The following is a 17,986-nucleotide window of genomic DNA, read 5'->3' as shown; positions in this document are numbered from 1 at the left end:
TCCTCTAGGATTTTGATGGAATCTTGTCTCACATTTAGATCTTTCATCCATTTTGAGTTTATCTTTGTGTATGGTGAAAGAGAGTGGTCTAGTTTCATTCTTCTGCATGTGGATGTCCAATTTTCCCAGCACCATTTATTGAAGAGACTGTCTTTCTTCCAATGGATAGTGTTTCCTCCTTTATCGAATATTAGTTGACCATAAAGTTGAGGGTCCACTTCTGGATTCTCTATTCTGTTCCATTGATCTATGTGTCTGTTTTTGTGCCAGTACCACACTGTCTTGATGACCACAGCTTTGTAGTACAACCTGAAATCTGGCATTGTGATGCCCCCAGCTATGGTTAAAAAAGAAAACCAATCTACTTTTTATGGAGAATTGATAGTGTGATAAAAAAAGTAATCTGATGCCAGGTATTCTGGGCTAATTATCTAAGACAGGTATACAGCAGTGTTTTCAGCCACTTAACAGAGATTGTAAGAGAGGTAAGAGCCTTTCTCAGTACAGTAGTCAGCACCCGATAACTGTTTGCTATTGTCACTACTACTGATACTACTGCCACAATCAGTATATGAAAAGCACCAGGATGAAGGCAAGCTTGATGGAGAAGCTCATCAGAGCGCAGAGGTGGGGCTCAGTGCAAGCAAGTTAGGCAACCAGTGTCAGCACTGCACTGCCTCCTGCTGGTGGCTCTGTGTTTATGCTGAGCGGTGGGGAAGGGAAAAGACACCTGCCAGCTCCCCTTTTCCTGGAAAAGCATCTTCATGAACACTGCCTCCCAGGAATGCCTTCTGAGATCAGGGAATAATTTCCCTACTCTGTGCCAAAGGCATTCTTCAGATGCTCTTTCCAGGCCCTTTATTCCCTGGTTGTTTGCCTGCCTTCTCTCTGGGAGCTGTGTCCTCTGGGCTCTGTTGCAGGCAAGACACTTGTAGAAGCCACTTTTAGGAGGTTTGAGTGATGGAATGCAGGAAAGGTCCACAACAACCACTTGGCTTAACACCACCAGACCTGTAGGGTGGGTAGCCCACATCATGATATCCATAGATCCTAACTGACCAATGGGCTACTTACAACTAGGTACAGACACCAAAAAAGGGAAGATTCCATAGGTCGTCATACCTCTTTATCTTCCCCCTTTAAGAACAACCACCACACACTACCTCTCTGCAGAAAGCCTCTCCTCTGCTGTCCTACCCTCTGCTTCCTCATAGTGTATTCAGTTATCTTCTATCTCTTTTGTTCTGCCTCAGTTGAGTGCTCTCACCTCCAGAACCACTGGCTTTCACCCAATTGTTGCCCCACATCTGGGACCCCCCCCCCCATCTAATAGAGAGATACCCCATTTAGACACCACACATTGACCTTTAAACATTAGGCTTTAAGTTCTGCTGGTTGCAAGAACTCAGGAAATTCAGCCCCTCTTGCTCCAAGCTAATGGCTTTGAGGAAACATTCTCCCTGTGTGTCCTTCTGTGCTCCTCTCTCTCTTTCTCCCCATCTCCAAGACCACAGGTCTGTTAGGATGTCCTTAACATATTTAGGTACTTGGATGTTGAGTGCATATTCATTTATAATTGTTATGTCTTCTTGATAACATTAACATCTTTATTATTATGTGATGTGGGAACCAAAGGCAGAAGAAATATTATTAAATTTCCTTACTACTCACAGCCCCTTGACAAGTCCTTAAAACAGGCAGAGGGATATTCCTCTAGGAACTTAGCTGCCTTGATGTTAATACTTTACTAAGGGTAAAAAGCAATCTTAGGCCCAACCCCTAGGACCCTATAAGTTTACTTTGAATATATGAAGTCCTTTGGAAACTTTATCTCAACCTCTACCTCCCACCCCATCCCCAAGATAGCTGTTGGCAATCATCCTCCAAGCATATGACCCACCTATGTACATCTGAAGGGTTTCATGACTGAGCTATTACCAAACAATAATAAATGATCTTTCCTAACAGTAGCTAGCCTCGTCAGGATCCTGGAAACCTTGTTTCCAAAATTCTTCAGAGATTTACACTCTCCTTCACTCCCTCCCAACTTGAAAATATATAATGGGCCACTCTTCATGACCCCAGTGCAGGTCTTTCTGCCCACAGGTCCTGTCCTGATGCTTTAATAGAACCACCTTTTAGCATTAAAGACATCTCAAGGATTCGTTCTTGACCCTCAGCTTTGAACCCTAACATCTTTCCTACATCATTATATAATGATCTTTTTGCCTCGAGTTATTGTCTGTTTTGTCTGATGTAGGTTTGTCTACTCCCACTTTCTGTTTGCTTCCAATTGCATGGAAAGCTTTCATTTTTCACTTTGAGCCTATGTATGTTTTAAAACTAAAATGAGTCTCTTGTAGGCAGCATATAATTGAGATTATATTTTTAATTCCATCCAGTCAGTCTGTGCCTTTTTAATTGATGAATGCCACCTATTTAAACTTAAAGGGATTATTGATACATAAAAGTTCGCTATGAACATCTTGATAGCTTTCTATTTGTTTTCTATTTCATTGTTTCTTTTTTTTCCTCCTTATTTCACCTACCTTTTATTTTTTTTTAATTTTTTTGTGTATTTATGATAGTCACAGAGAGAGAGAGAGAGAGAGAGAGAGAGAGAGGCAGAGGCACAGGCAGAGGGAGAAGCAGGCTCCATGCACCGGGAGCCCAACGTGGGACTCGATCCCGGGTCTCCAGGATCGCGCCCTGGGCCAAAGACAGGCGCTAAACCGCTGCACCACCCAGGGATCCCTCACCTACCTTTTAAATTAATGTTTTTCCATAGTGGTGTACTGTTTCCCCATTTTTTCTTAACATTTCCTGAATCTACTCTAGATTTTTGCTTTGCAGTTACCATGAGGATTACAGAAAATATCTCAAAGATAAAGCAGTCCATTTTATGAAGATAGTAACTTATCTTTGCATGTAAAGCAACCATCCTGTTATTATTCCTTTTTTATTTTTGATATCATAGTTTACCTCTTTTTGTGTTATGAATTTGTTATAAATTATAGTAGCTATCATTATTTTAATACTTTTCCTTTAACCACTTACACAATTGTTAAGTAGTCAATACACCATCCTATGACATAATTGGAGTTTTCTATACCTGACCAAAATATTTTTGCCTTGAACACTGTATCATATATTTGTATTTTTTAATCTCATTGATTAGCATGTTCACATTTCAGCTTGAAGAACTTTCAGTATGCCTTGCATAGGAGGTCTAGTGGTGATAAATGCCCTCAGTTCACAAGTCTTTTATTTCTTATTCAAATCTGAGGGATAATTTTGACTGAGAGAGTACAGTTAGTTGACAATTTTTATTTTTTAGGACTTTAAATACCCATTCCCCTCTGTCTCTCTTGGCCTGAAGGGTTTCTACTGAGAAATGCACTATAGCCAAACAGGGTGTCTTTCAAAATTCCTATCTAAGTCATTTATTCTCTCTTCTCTCTTTTCTAATCCACTATAGATACTCTGAATTATAAGCTTCAACCCATTCATTGAATTCTTCAGCTCCAGAATTTCCATTTGGTTTTTTATAATGGGTTTTGTCTTTTTTGTAAAGAACTCATTCTGTTCACTTATCTTTTTCCTAATTTCAATGAACTGTCCTTCTGAGATTTCTTACAGTTTGCCGAGTTTCTTCAGTACAGCTATTTTTGATAACTTATGAACAAGATTATCTTCATAGGGGTATCGTTCATTAGTGCGCTTCCCTGGGGATCCTAGGTTTGTCATGGATAGAACTGCTTCATCTTCTTATTCCCTCTTGTGGTAGAATTCATTAGCTTTTTTTTTTTTTTTTTTTCCTTCACTCTTGATCTCGTAACTTATCTAACTGGCTGAGAAACTTCTATTTTGTTTTTCAGAAGGTGATGCCACAGCTCCAGTTTATGATCTCTTTCACTCACAAACTGTGAACCATTTTTCTGAGAGCACATTGATTATCTACATTTCTCTCACTGCCACACTCAGGAGCATATACAAGATACCCACCACAGAGTGGGGAGAGGTGTGGGTTCCGCAATCTGGGTTTTGGAGATACCTATAGGTTGGTAAGGAGATCTTCCCATGGGCAATCCCAGAGGCTTTTGTTCACACTTCTTGTGAAGTCCTAAAAACATAGCATGAACCATGTTTCTTTTATGAACTTTGATATTCTTGTCTGCTTTTTTCCCTTCTTCTTCACAAACTTGGGAGCTACTGGAGACAAACAGGTTTCTCCACTGGAGACTCCCAAAAGTGGGTTAGCTGTGCAGCCACACACTTTTTCCACCTCCTCCATAGGAGAAATGGACTTTGGACCTCTGCAGAAAATATCTCTGCTGCCGCTGCCAGATAGCTTACTCTGCAGTATTATTACCCTGAGGATGGGCCATGACTCTAGTCAAGTTCATCATTGTCCATTGCAACCAAATTTGTCCTTATCCCACTCCAATGACATGCTGGAATCTCCCGTCTGGCAGGCTGAACTTATATCAATTTTTTTCTCACCTATTTATTTCTACTCAGTTCAGTATTCTCCAGGTTTGCTTGTTTTCCCTCTTTGCCAAAGCAAATGGAAGTGGGATAGGTTTGTCAACTCCTTTGGTTTTGCATCTCTCACCAAAGTCTTGATTGTTTATTTGCCCTTGCCTCAAATGAGCAAGAGTCCTCCCTGGTCTCTCCCAATGCTAAGGCACTCTTGTTCATGTATGGGTGTCTGAATAGTTGTTTAAAAAGAGGGGTGAGGGAGGAAAAATGTCTTTTATCACCAAGGTGCTGACATCAAAATCCACAGTATATTTAATTCACTTCTCTCTCCTTTTAAATTTTACCTTCCCTTTTCTTGCTGATGCAGTTCTTTCCTAATAGTTGAGCATATTTATTTGTACATATGAAATGTCTCTGAGTTATTTACTGACCTTGTAATGAAAGTCGCAGATGATTACTGATGTCTGTATCTTTATAAAATGGTTTAAATAGGGTAAAACTTCTTTCTGGAACCTATATATTACAAGTGTTCCATAATGTGGTTTAGTGTTCAGAAAATAATTTGGGAACAGGGCAGAAGTACTGAGGATAAAATGTTCTACTGTGTTCAGGGAGCTCATAAAATTGGGATAAAAAAATGTAATCACATTTATTCATATTGAAGAGTTAAGATAAAGCTTGATAGAGAAGTTGGAGGCAGAGTAGAACTTTTATCCAGTTGCTGTGGTCTTTGGAATTGGGAAAGTCTTGTTGCTAAGCAGTTAAATCTAGAACACAAATCTAGAACAAATGAGAGATGAACTGGAAGGGATTGTTACTAATCTTTGTTATGTAAAGTTTAAAATAAAATTCTGTTCATAGAGATCAGTAGTAAAATTATCTATGACAGGACTATAGTGTGAAAAGACCAGGGGCACCATTAATTCTACTGCTGATAGGTCATTCAAGAATTTAGCAATAAAAGAGAGAAGCAATAGTACTTGTGCATACATGAATACACACACACATACATACATACAAGCACAACATGATTCCTTTGCCAATTTTTTTTCCTTTGCCAATTTTTTAATCTTAAGGAGGATCTGTGGCCTGTATTATGTCTGATTCCAGTCTATTTACTCAGTTGAGAGCCACTAAACTATGTTTCTAATGGGTTGCTACTCATTGTTTGAGAAAAACTGAATTAGGTTTAAATGAAAGTGAGAGTGGAGGTGGTAATTAGGGCAGCTAGATTGATGAATTTTATTAATCTTTAGGGAAAGAAAAGAAGAATTTATAAAAGGCAATGTATGGAGATCCACTGGAAGTTTCTATACTATTATGGCACTCTACCACATTAAAGAAAATGTTATACTCTCTCAGGTGGTATGTCTTTTGTGTCATTCTATAAAATAATGTTATGAGGACAAATTCAGTTTGATATAAATATTTTTGGAGTTTGTCTTCCTTTTACATTTTTGCAAGCTGACATCTTAGGAATTAATTCTGGTTGATTTAAATTGATTAAGATCACTCTTAACACTATATTATTTACAAATAATTATTTTCTATTATAATCAATACTCCATAATAGTTATCAAATATATAAAGAGAGAAATGGAGAGCTAATGGGTATATTAGGATTCTACTCACAATTTTAGAGGTATCCTCAAAGATTTAATTTAGAGATCTTATATCTTCTTGTGGGCTCTTGGCATCTTGTGAAATATCTCTCCCTTTAGTTCTAGAAACGTTTTTAAGCACTCTAGGAATTTAGGTCACTTTAATGATGAGGTCAATGTTCAGCCTGAAACAAGTTTCTCACCAACTGTCTTCAACAAGAAAGACAAATAAAAATATCAGATCCTTATTAAATGTGCCATAAATAAAAAGTCTTAGTTTTACAATTTAAACTATCATTATTGAAATTTAGTAACAACTGCTTGTGAAAACAAAGACAATAGGTTGTCAGCTGAAGGTCCTGCATGTTATTGAGGAAATTTAAAAAACATCAGAAAGTTAAGAAACAAAGTGGACAACAAATTGTTAGATGCATAAATAAATATTCGTTCCTGATTTCATCCTTTAGGTTGGAATGTCAGGCTGTCTTAACCAGTTTGTACTTTTCACCTTTCACGCGTTCATTCCCCTAGAGATATTGATTTTCCTACAGTTTGGGTAGTTTTTTGTAAGAGTGTAGAAAGCAGGAAAGAGAATTGACCCAGTTTGGCTTGAGCCCATTCTAGTTGTATTGATGGAATCTAGAGCCAGGCTATTGGGATAAGAGGTAAAATAAAGGAACTTAAAACATGGGAAAAAATGGAATGAAAAGTTATTTTTGCCCAGAAATTTGAGAATTAAGTTTTGAATGAGAATGAGACTTGTGGTTAACTATTTAATATGTAAGAGGACAGTGGAAGTTGAAAATGAGTTAAGGTTATGGTTAGGGTTAGGGTTAGATTAGGGTTAGGGTTAGGAGGGTGGGTAGGGTTTGATAACAAGATACACTATTTAGCCATAGGCCAATTGTTGAAAATGAGTTGTAAAGCTAGAATAAACCAGATGTTATCTCAGTTGTCCATATGTTCGCTAAACCTGGGATGTGAGTAAAATTATTGGTGGAAATACATTAGTAGATAAGACATCCAATTCTTTGAAATTTACATAAGACTAGTTTGGTAGTTGGTGCGTGAATAGGAAAATAAGCTAAATAGTGGTTTAATGGAATGGCTACTGTCATCTTAGGGGTTGGAAGTGGGTTTGATAATCAGAGTGAACTACAACCAGATGTCTGATAATACAGCCTATGGGTATTCTGAGTGGGAAATCTCTGCTGATCTTTCCATGTTCTTCAGCTATTAACTGGTAGGTTTAGTGTAGTAGAATTAACCATGAATAACCATGGAGTTATCCATGGAGAAGTTTAATAGAGAAATGATTGTTGTTGCTTTTTATAAAAGGAAGTTTCCATAAATGACAGGAGAATAATTCAAGATATTATCAATTATGGGATGTGGACTTGATCAGTCTGTTTTACATCTCTTGTAGCCAACTTCACTATCTTGTGTTTTTTCAACTACACCAACAGTTTTTATTTTAAACAATCTCACCTTAATGATCGGATGAAGACAATGGGGTATTTCCCCAGACAAATAAAAATAAAAATCTCATATATCAAATATTGAATTCAATTTTACAAATTCCTAATGTGTATCTTTGCCCCATCCACTCTGTCTAGATTTGAGCTCCATATTATTAAATTTTCTTGACGATATGCTCATTTATGTTTCCCAAGTGTGTAGCACTATGTGTGCACATTATGTATTTATTTAAAGAAGAAAGCAACAAATCACTATTACCAGCCAGGCATTGTACTGATACCAGATTTCTTTTTCACAAATATGTGGTAATACATTTGTGTTATTTAGACAATTTTTTGTTCTATATTTCAAGCAAAATATGCATATGTATTTTTATTTATGAAATCCATACATTTTACTCTCTAACCCAAGAGAGTGATTACCTTGCAATCTTAAAAATAAGTACAGGCTTTGATGCCTTGCCACCATAAGACAATATTACCTTCCTCAAAGCTTTCTTCCTTCTATCTAGTATTATTGATTTCCTTTGCATTTCTGAAGGAACTTTAGTTTGCCTTCAGTATATGCTGATCTCTAGCTGTTACTCTTCCAGCTAGTTTGATTTCCTTCCATTTTACATGGCTAGAGGTTTTAAAAATATTGTTCTTCTGATTAGGAAGAAAGGAGGGATGCCTGGGTGGCTCAGCAGTTGAGCATCTGCCTTTGGCTCAGGGTCCTGAGATCAAGTCCCACATCAGGCGCCCTGCGTGGAGCCTGTTTCTCCCTCTGCCTCTGTCTCTGCCTCTCTCTCTCTTTCTGTCTCTCATTAATAAATAAAACCCTTAAAAAGAAAAATGAAAAGGAGACTGTTGTATAGATATTTATACTATGCCCATATGTGTACATCAAGAATTCTTCATAAAAACATGATAGGTATTCACCTTTTCATTCTTTTTGTTTTATATATTGTAAAAAAGTCTATACATGTTCATATATTTAGGAAACAGTATAATGGTTGCATCTGTGCCCTTTGTCTAAGCTCTGTACGTGTCAACCTAGGCAAATCGCTATAGTTTTGAACACCCAGTCTCACTCTGCCTTGCTATGCAATGCAGTTTACTGACTCACATCTTGAGCCAAACACTCACCATTTTAACCCATGTCCATACTTTTCTCTTCCTCCTGCAACTGATAACCCTCATCCTTGTCTCTGTCCTTCCTCTTGTGTTTTTTTTTTTCTTTTTTTCTTTTAGCACTGCTGCTGGAATGGTATAGCTGAGCAAGAGGACAGATTAAAAGTCAGCACCACATCCAGCTCAGGGGAAGGAGACAAAATGATGCTTCCTGAGCTGCCGTCTGTTGCTCTTATTAATGACTGAATATGGTGGCTCCGTAATGAGTGTTGGTAGGGCCCTGGTACAGAGCATCCTCCTATGCTCTGACTAAAGGTGTGTCAGTTCCTTCCTGGATGATTACAGGTTGGGCAGTCCTGTCACCATGATCCCCTAGAAATGTGATTCCCTTGATGCAGGCACTGTCATGAAGCTTCCCAGCTGGGTCTCTTACAGCCTGCATTTTGGAGGCCAGAGGCACATTCTCCACATGAAGGTCAAGAAATTTTTTCTGTCCAGGAACATCTCATTGTTTACTTACACCGACCAAAGTGCTCTCTCTGAGGATCAGCTTATCACACATATCAAGTATTGTACTTTTTAATTCTACAATATTCAATTGAAATTTGTGTATAGATTCCAACTTACTAGTTTATTCTACATTAGTTCTTATATTCTGTGTATTTTTCTTTCATTTCATTTTTTAAAGAGTTTTTTATTTATTCATGGGAGACACACATAGAGAGAGGCATTCAGGCAGAGGGAGAAGCAGGCTCCACGCAGGGAGCCCAATGTGGGACTCGATCCCAGGTCTCCAGGATCATGCCCTGGGCTGAAGGCAGCGCCATACCGCTGAGCCACCCGGGCTGCCCTTTTTCTTTCATTTTAAATGCACATAGTTGCTGTTGTGTTATTGTGTGCTCTTGTTCCACCATCTGCATCGTAGGTATAGTCCCCCCCCCCCACCTTTTCTTTCCTTTCTTTCTTGCTTTAGTAATATGTCATGAATTGTGATTCTTAGTATGTGTGGTAATTTTTACCATGTGCAGGAGTTGTGTATAAGACAACCATAGTAGCTCTAGGTGACCCTCTGGAGTTTTCTCTCTTTTCTCTGTCAGGAAGATGGACAGAGGAGCTGATTACATACATCTAATCATAGGTTGTGCCAAGTCAGAGATGAGTGGCTTTTAGTAAATCTTGGGCTAATTCTCCTTTCCTTGTGTTGTTTAGTCATGGGCTTGCTGGGCTTTCAATTATGAGTTTAGGTGACTCTGTTTTAGCAGTCTGAGAGCTTATGGGTGGTTGGCTGTCACCCAGAGGTTCACAGCCCAGCCCTCAATCTTTTGCCACATGCAACAACAAAATCAGGTAAATGTATGATGGGGAAAGAGAGCATGAGCTTGAGATAAGCATCCCTTTACTATGCCTTGTGTTCAAAATATAACATGATGTTGGGGATCAATGCCTTTGAGAAATTCATAAAGGATCTCACCAGCATCCCACAAAGCTCTCAGATTTAGCTGTTGTGACTTGGGGAAATCTGATAGGGAAAGAGGTCCTCAGTGTCTAATGTTTAGAGTCTATCTAACCCTGTGTAGGAACTAAGTCATTGAAGATTTCTTTTTCACTCAGCAGAGTTCCTCCACCTGGGCTAAGCCTAAGGTTCAACTCATACCTGGTGTCAGCAGAGGCTCAGAGGCTAAAATGTCAAGTGCTTTTCAGAATTATTCTACCTTGCCCAACATTTTAGTTCACCCACTCTAAAATATTGTTTAAAATAAAATTGAGATTTTCCAGGATTTTTCCTTACAGAGGACACATGGCCTGCTAAAACTTACATATCTTACCTGGAATTGTAAGTATCTTCTGCATCTTATATCACAAGTGAAGTTACCAAGGGTGGAATGTCAAGTATCATTTTCTTATCTTTTGAGATTTTGAAGTAATTCTACCAGAGTATGAAACATGTCCCCAAGATGGTAAAGGCAGTGGTGTGGAAAATTCAAGAGCTTCTGAAGTCAGACTCCTTCCTGTGTTCTCCATTATCCCAAGACCAGCAAGCAAGGGGGCCTCCCTGAGCCATCCGTGCTTCCCTAACAGGAAGTGCAGCTATTGCATGGGAGACTGAGATCAAAGGGAAGAAATGTGCTTATTGGAAGCCACACTTTTGGAGTGAGTCCCATGGATCTAAGACTCTGACCACTGGGGAAATGGTTGGCAAATGGTGTTCAACCTCCGGGATTTGGTGGAGGATTCAGACACTGGGTGTCTAGAACTCCAAGGGTAAGACATTACATAGCTGTGCCAGTATCTCTGAGGCTAACAGTACTGTCGATTCTGGGAATTACCAAAAGAAAAAAATCCATATGCGTATATATTATAAACATATGCAAATGTATATCTATAGATCATTTATAAACATATGCAAGTGCATATCTGTAGATCATATATATAATACCATTCTGTCCTTATCTACACCTACATTCATATCTATATGTGGTAACATAAAGAGTATAAGGCACTGCCTCTTCAAGGTGAGAGTCAGTGAGGCAACCCCATCATGAACAACATTCAAAACACTTCCCATGTCCAGTCTCCCTCTCATTTCCACTATTGGTATAGGTATAAATGGAGGACTCACAAAGGAGAAATGTGACTTGTGGTCTCTTATTCTTTGCATATGAAAGCAGATTACAAAGGGGAAGGGTGTTTGGAATTGTCAGACAGTGAGTTAAAGACAAAAACACACCCTCTGCTGGTCCTGCCATTGTTCAGGAGACACAGAATAATTCCATAAAATAAAATCAAGTGCTAAGATTACTTAAAATAATGGAAAAGATAAATGTGCCGAGAATTAGTATATTTTGGTTATTGCTCAGCGGCTAGCATTTATGATCTCAAATGATAAAAAATCTCAGGGATTTTCTGTCAGTGATCTGTGATGAAAGCTGTAACCTTTCTCCTGACAGGGTGCTAAAACTTAATAGGCAAGTTCATTGGGGATCGAGTATCTTTTTGGGAATCATAACTCTTTAGTTTTCATTTACTTCTTGATTAGGTTCAGGTGATTCATTCTGCTGTTCATTGGGTGCAGGTGAAACATTCTGTTCTTCCTTCTTCTCCATTTTTTCCCTTCTCATAAAAAACCAAATTAACAAACAACATAATAAAACTGAAGAAGGCACCAACTGAAATAGCAGCTGGTAAGTCTTCTTTTGCTGTTCCTTCCGTGGCACTTCAGTCCCGTTTCTTATTGGGGGTGGGCCGCTATCAACACTACCTCCATTGCCTTTTACCTGGCAGCTGGGGGGCTTCCACTTATGGCTACAATGGCAGTGATGTCTATTGTTGCAGATCCCATTCCTATGGCAGGTCTTGGGTGAACAATCAGTTTTCAAATATGCCAAAGGGATACACTTCCTTTGAACACAGATACGTTCTTCACCACACTCTGTACCATCTTTTACTTCACCAAGATCAGGCAAGGGCATCCCATAGTGGAAATCTGTACCCCAGCAGATGCTGTCATTGAAGTGAAGCCAGTGCAGAGTAGAATGGTCTCTCAGAGTGGGGATTTTTGCCACATCCTGACACTGCACCCTCCCACACAGGGTATCTGAGGTATTACATTTTATAAATTGATTGTTCTTGAGACCACAGTTACCAAAACGGTCACCCTGAATATTCACTGTACTGTAGCAAATCTGACTTGCACTCTTGGCATTTGGGCCAAAAAGTCTGCTACAGAGTTCGTCACGGATATTGCATCTCTTTTCATAGCAGTAGCCGCCACCTGTGCATTTGACTCCATCTTGCACGTACACATCTTCTGGACACTGATAGGATGTCCCATCACACCACTCAGGAAGATCACATTCATTAGCCTGTTCTCTACATACATCACCTGATGGCATGAACTTGCAGTCTTTGCAACAAAGCCCAAAAGCACAAGTAGCTCCAGGACTCAGAGTACAGTCTAACTGACAACATGGATCTTTTGTACACACATTTAAGGAGCCACAGTCACACTCTTCTCCTTCTTCAACCACACCATTCCCACAGCGCGTATACTTGAAGATTCTCTCTGGAGTGTGTGGATGGAAGATACATCTTGATCCTACAGCAGTGTGCCAATATTGAGCATAACTGCAGTTGCTGAATTTAGTTGCCTGAGACTGTTCTGCATACATTATGCACACATTGTCTGCACATTTACACGTTTCTTCATCATGCCACATACCCAGAGAATGGCCAAGCTCATGTGACACAACAAATGCAAAAAAACCCAAATTATCACTTGTGAAAGCATCCACTGCACAGTTAGTATTATAGTTACATATTGATCCGACATAAGATATGCCAAGAATACCATATCTTCTTTTTACAAAAACATGGGCAGCATCATGGGGCACACGGGCATTGAAGCCTTTTTTCTTCCAGGCGCAAAATAAATCCACAAGTACATCCATGTTCTCTATTTCAACAGGGTTTCCTTCATTCCAGACCTCCATTCCAACTAAACTCACGTCGACATTTAGAGGTTGGTAGAAGGTATTTACATTGTTCATAGTAGTAATCACTTCCAGCTGCACGGTTGTGACATTATATTCACGATAGGCATATCGATTGTAGTCTACAACCACTGCCATTTCAACATATCTCTTGTGCATCCACAGACCTTCATATTCACTTTGCACCAAAGTGGAATTACTGCTCTCTTGAAACTTCACATGTCGTGCTATCTTTTCATCTGTTAATCCACACCTCATAGGTGGGAATTGTTTCTCCTCGCTGTACATCTTATATACCAGGTGCTCGAATGTGGTAGAAAGCCTTTTGGGCAAAATTTCATAAAGAATGTGATTTATCTGTAATATTCCTTGAAAGCCCCCAAAACAGGTACTCAGAGAAACCAGGGAATCTGGATCCCCCTCTACATGACCATGATAATAGCAGTCTTTCCTGATAAATGGCTGGTCTTCAAGAAGAGCACCCTGGTCTGTGTAAGTGAACACTGGGAAGTTTTTGGACAGCAAAAGCTTCTTGACCTTTATATGGAAAACGTGTCTCTGGCCACCAAAATGCAGGCAGTAAGAAAGCCAGCCTGTAGGCTTCTTGACAATGCTCCTGTCTGTTATCCTCAAAGGAATCACCACTTCTGGGGGACCATGGTGATAGAAGTGCCCGACATGGGACCATCCAGAAAGAAGCAGAAACACCCTCAACCAGAGAATGGGAACAGCGATCCTCACACATAGCAGGACCTCACCCACAGCCATTATAGAGCCACCATATTCAGCCATTGGTGAGAGCAAACCAGAGCAGATTAGGAAGCATTACTATTTTTTCTCCTCCCTCTGAGCTGGAGATGTATGCTGATAAATCAAGTGCTGATATTTAAAGATCTGTCTTCTAGCAGTCACACCATCAGAGCAGCAGCACTAAAAGAAAAAAAAATTAAAAGAAGGACAGAGACAGAGGTGGAAGATATAAGCAAGTCTAGATGGAGGATGCAGAGAAGATACGGGTTAAAATGAGCTAGTGTTTGGCTCATGACTCAGTACACCGCATTGCATTTTCTCTTAAATAATTTAAGGCAGAGTGAGACTGGGTATACAAAACTGAGGCAATTGGCCATAGGTTGACACTTACAGAACCTAAATGAAGGACACAATTGGATTCATTATACTGTTCTATAAATATATGAATAGGCATCAACATTTTCACTGTATATTTAGTAAAACAAAAGGTTATTAATGGAAACATGAACACCTATCATGTTTTAATGTAGCAGTCTCAATTTATACATATGGACTGAGTGTGAATACCGCTATATAGGTCTTCCTTTCACTTTCAAGTGATAAATTATTTAGTTACATACATTAGGGAAGATATAAAAATTATTCACATATATTATTTTTTCTCATTGTCTCTAATATGTGCTTCCATGTGACAAATTATTAATTATCCTATCTCCTTCCTGCATTCTTCTTTTCATCTAAGCCTGTACAATTGCAAGGACAAAAGTGACAATCGTTCTAAAAAATATTGGCATCAAAGCCTAAATTTGTAAGATTGCAAGATAACTAGTTCCTAAGTTTGAAGTGAAATGTATTTATTTCATAAGTTAAAAAAAATATACATATTTTGTATGAAAAAATGAAATAAAACAATGGTGCGACACATTCAGGAAATATAAATGAACATATATGTCGTGATATTAGTGGTCTGGAGATATTACTGTTCTTAAAATTGGACACAGTGGTTGAGACAAACTAAGCATTAGAAATTTGTAAAAAGTCAGTACTTATATATATATATATATATATATATATATATATATATTGCTTATTTTTATTATCAAGTCAGAATAGCCACAATCTTTAAGAGATCATTAAAGTAATATGAATGTTTGAAGTAATGACACCAAGAACTCATGCTCCAATTGAATAACTAGGAAAGTGAAGTCAGCTATGAGGGATCTAATATAAATTGATCAAACCATCTCCCACAGTAAGAGGTAATATAAAATTTTATATTTATATTTATAGTATTTTATATTACTTCCCATAGAGGTAATATAAAAATAAAATATACATAATTAAGGACCTATCATCTCCTAGTCCTTGTACCCATTTATGCTTAATCTTTTTTAAAAAATCTTGATTCTACATTCCTTGACCTCTTATCTGCAGAATCATTGTGTCATGTATGGAATCTTCCTTTCATGAAAAGCAAAGATCCCTCTACTCTAGCTTTTCATGGAAAGTTTCTTATTCCTATTTCATTTACCTAAACACACCAGTCAACAATTCAAAGCCAGAGCAGAGAGGAAGATTTCCATTCTCAATATTCCTAATATGGCATACAGAACAAATGACTGGTCCCAATTTGCATTGATTACCAAAGCCACTTCCAAACCACTAAACTGGTAGCCATCTCATTAGACCACTATTTAGCTTCTTTCTTACTCATACAGCAATACCCAAATTTATGCTACATAAACCTCAAGAAACTGAGTGTCTAAATTATTAAAGTATTATCCACCAATAATTTTACCCACATTTTGGGTTTAGTGTGCATGTGGATAACCCATATACACCTCACTTATTTTAGTTTTACAACTCATTTTCAACAACATTTAGTCATTGGCCTATGGCTAAGCATTATATCTTAATATCACCTGCATCTAATTATCAAACTCTAACTGTAACCCTAACCATAACCCTACTCTTAACCCTTATTATCACCCTCCAGTGTCCTGACTCTTACATATTAAAATTAACCACAACTCTTATTCTTATTCAAAACTGAATTCCTTTTTTTTTTTTTTAAGATTTTATTTATTGATTCATGAGAGACACAGAGAGAGAAAGAGACACAGGCAGAGGGAGAAGCAGGCTCCCTGCAGGGAACCCAGTGCAAGACTATACCAGGACCTCAGGATCACAACCTGAGCTGAAGGCAGATGCTCACCCACTGAGCCACCCAGATATCCCACATTCCTTTCTTAATATACTTTCTTTTCATTTTTCCCCACTTTTTAAGTTCCCTTCATTTTACTTTGTATCCCTATAACCTAGCTCTAGACTCCTTCAATACAACCACTATGATCTAAAAGCCTCAACCCTAACTAGGTTAATCCTTTTTCCTGCTTTTGCTGCTCCCATAGAAAAATCTCAAAACTGCTGGGAAAATAAACCACAGAGTATCTATAAGGAAGTTAATGTGTAAAAAGAGGAAACCATAATTAGTTGAGATAACCTAATACTTCAGCCTAAAGGATGAAGTCAGGTATAGATATTTACTTCAACCAATTTATGCTTTCAAAAAATTGAGTTTTGTTGTCCACATTGTTTTTTAACGTTCTGGTTTTCCAAATATCCTCATCAATACATAGGACTTTCACCTGAAAATCTCTTGTCTTTGTTTGCACAAGTAATTAATAATTACTGAATTATAGTTACGGTACTAAAACCAATAATTCAACATTTCTTGTATGTCTAATATAAGATTTGATATTTTGTCTTTGCTTTCTTGTTGCAGATAGCAGGCAGGAGACTTACTTCAGGTTAAATATTATCTTCATCATTAATAATATCTAAATTCCTAAGGTACTTAGATATTTTTCTAGGACTAAATCCCCTTTAGTCCTAGAAATATATTTCACAAAATGCCAAGAAACCACAAAAAGAAAGATCCCTAAGTTAAATCTTTGAGGACAACATCTCTAAATTGTGAGTAAAATCCTAATATGCTAATTTGCTTTTTGTTTTTCTTAATATATACTTGGTAATTATTGTGGAGTATAATTATTTAAGAACGACATAGTGCTAGCAAGATGAAATTAATCAATACAAATCTGTCAGAATTTATTCCTAAGACCTCAGCTTCCAAGCAGGTAATAGGAAAACAAACTCCAAGAATATTTGAGATGGACTGTATTTGTCCTCATAACATTATTTCATGTTTCATGAAATAATTTCATGCAATGATTCAAGACACTCTTCCTAAGAGAATATAAAATTTTCATTAATAATTGGGTATAGTGCTATAATAATACAGAAACTTCCAAGTAGATGGTCATACACTATCTTTTATAAATTCATCAAATCCATCAATCTATCTACTCTAATTACCACTTACCCTCTCACTTCCATTTGTAGCCTATCAGTTTTTCCCAAACTATGAGTAACAACCTATTAAATACACAATTTTGTTTATTCAACCAAGTAAAATAAGCCAGAATAAGACATAATCTAGGTCACTGATCCTCCTTAAGATTAAAAAATTGGCAAAGAATCATGTGGTGTATGTGTTTGCATGTGTGTGTTCATGTATGTACAAATACTATGCTTCTCTCCTTTACAGCTAAATTCTTGGAAGACTTACCAGCAGTAGAATGAATGATTCCCACTATCTTTTCTAACTATAGCCCTATCATAGAAAGTTTGTGCTACCTCTTTATGGACAAAGACTTATCTGAAACTTACCTAATAAAGAGTAGTAACAATCCCCTCCCTTTCATCTCCCATTTGATTGTGTTCTAGATTAAACTGCTTAGCAACAAATCTTTCCCAATTCTAAAGACCATGGCAACTGGATAAAAGTTCTACTCTGGCTCCATAATCTCCATCAAGCTTTATTTCTAATTATTCTTCAACATGAATAAATATGACTGTATTTTTTTTGTTCCTGTCCTATGTGTTCCGTGCATACGGTAGAAGCACTTCACCTTCAGTACTTTTGCTCATACTATTGCCCACGCCCAAGTTAATTTTTTCAACATTGAACCATATTATGAAATACTTGAATTACTTTAAGTTCCGGAAA

The 17,986-nt window shown here is 37.8% G+C and overlaps 1 protein-coding gene across 6 annotated transcripts in view; it reads right to left on the bottom strand.

The window, feature by feature from the left end:
- The window catches only part of LOC112669637 (disintegrin and metalloproteinase domain-containing protein 20-like), a 161,477-nt gene extending 143,763 nt beyond the window's left edge, over window positions 1-17,714 (bottom strand). The window contains exons 1-2 of one of the 6 annotated variants that reach the window (XR_003142405.3): window positions 17,647-17,714; window positions 6,115-6,293 (exon numbers count right to left, since the gene is read on the bottom strand). Coding sequence is in view for 2 of the 6 variants with exons in the window: in XM_049101288.1 (XP_048957245.1) it covers window positions 11,686-13,956 (2,271 nt within the window). In the remaining 4 variants the exon portion in view is untranslated. Of the gene's footprint in view, window positions 1-6,114; window positions 6,294-11,496; window positions 14,095-17,545 lie in introns of those variants that run through there. The other 5 variants (XR_004818550.2, XR_003142404.3, XR_003142406.3 and 2 more) reach the window with 5 other exon arrangements.
- Window positions 17,715-17,986: the final 272 nt, after the last annotated feature.

Source organism: Canis lupus, chromosome 25 (assembly GCF_003254725.2).
Source record: "Canis lupus dingo isolate Sandy chromosome 25, ASM325472v2, whole genome shotgun sequence".
Classification (NCBI taxonomy): Eukaryota; Metazoa; Chordata; class Mammalia; order Carnivora; family Canidae; genus Canis; species Canis lupus.
Note: the sequence above shows the minus strand (reverse complement) of the source record. Positions and strands in the feature narration are given on the sequence as shown.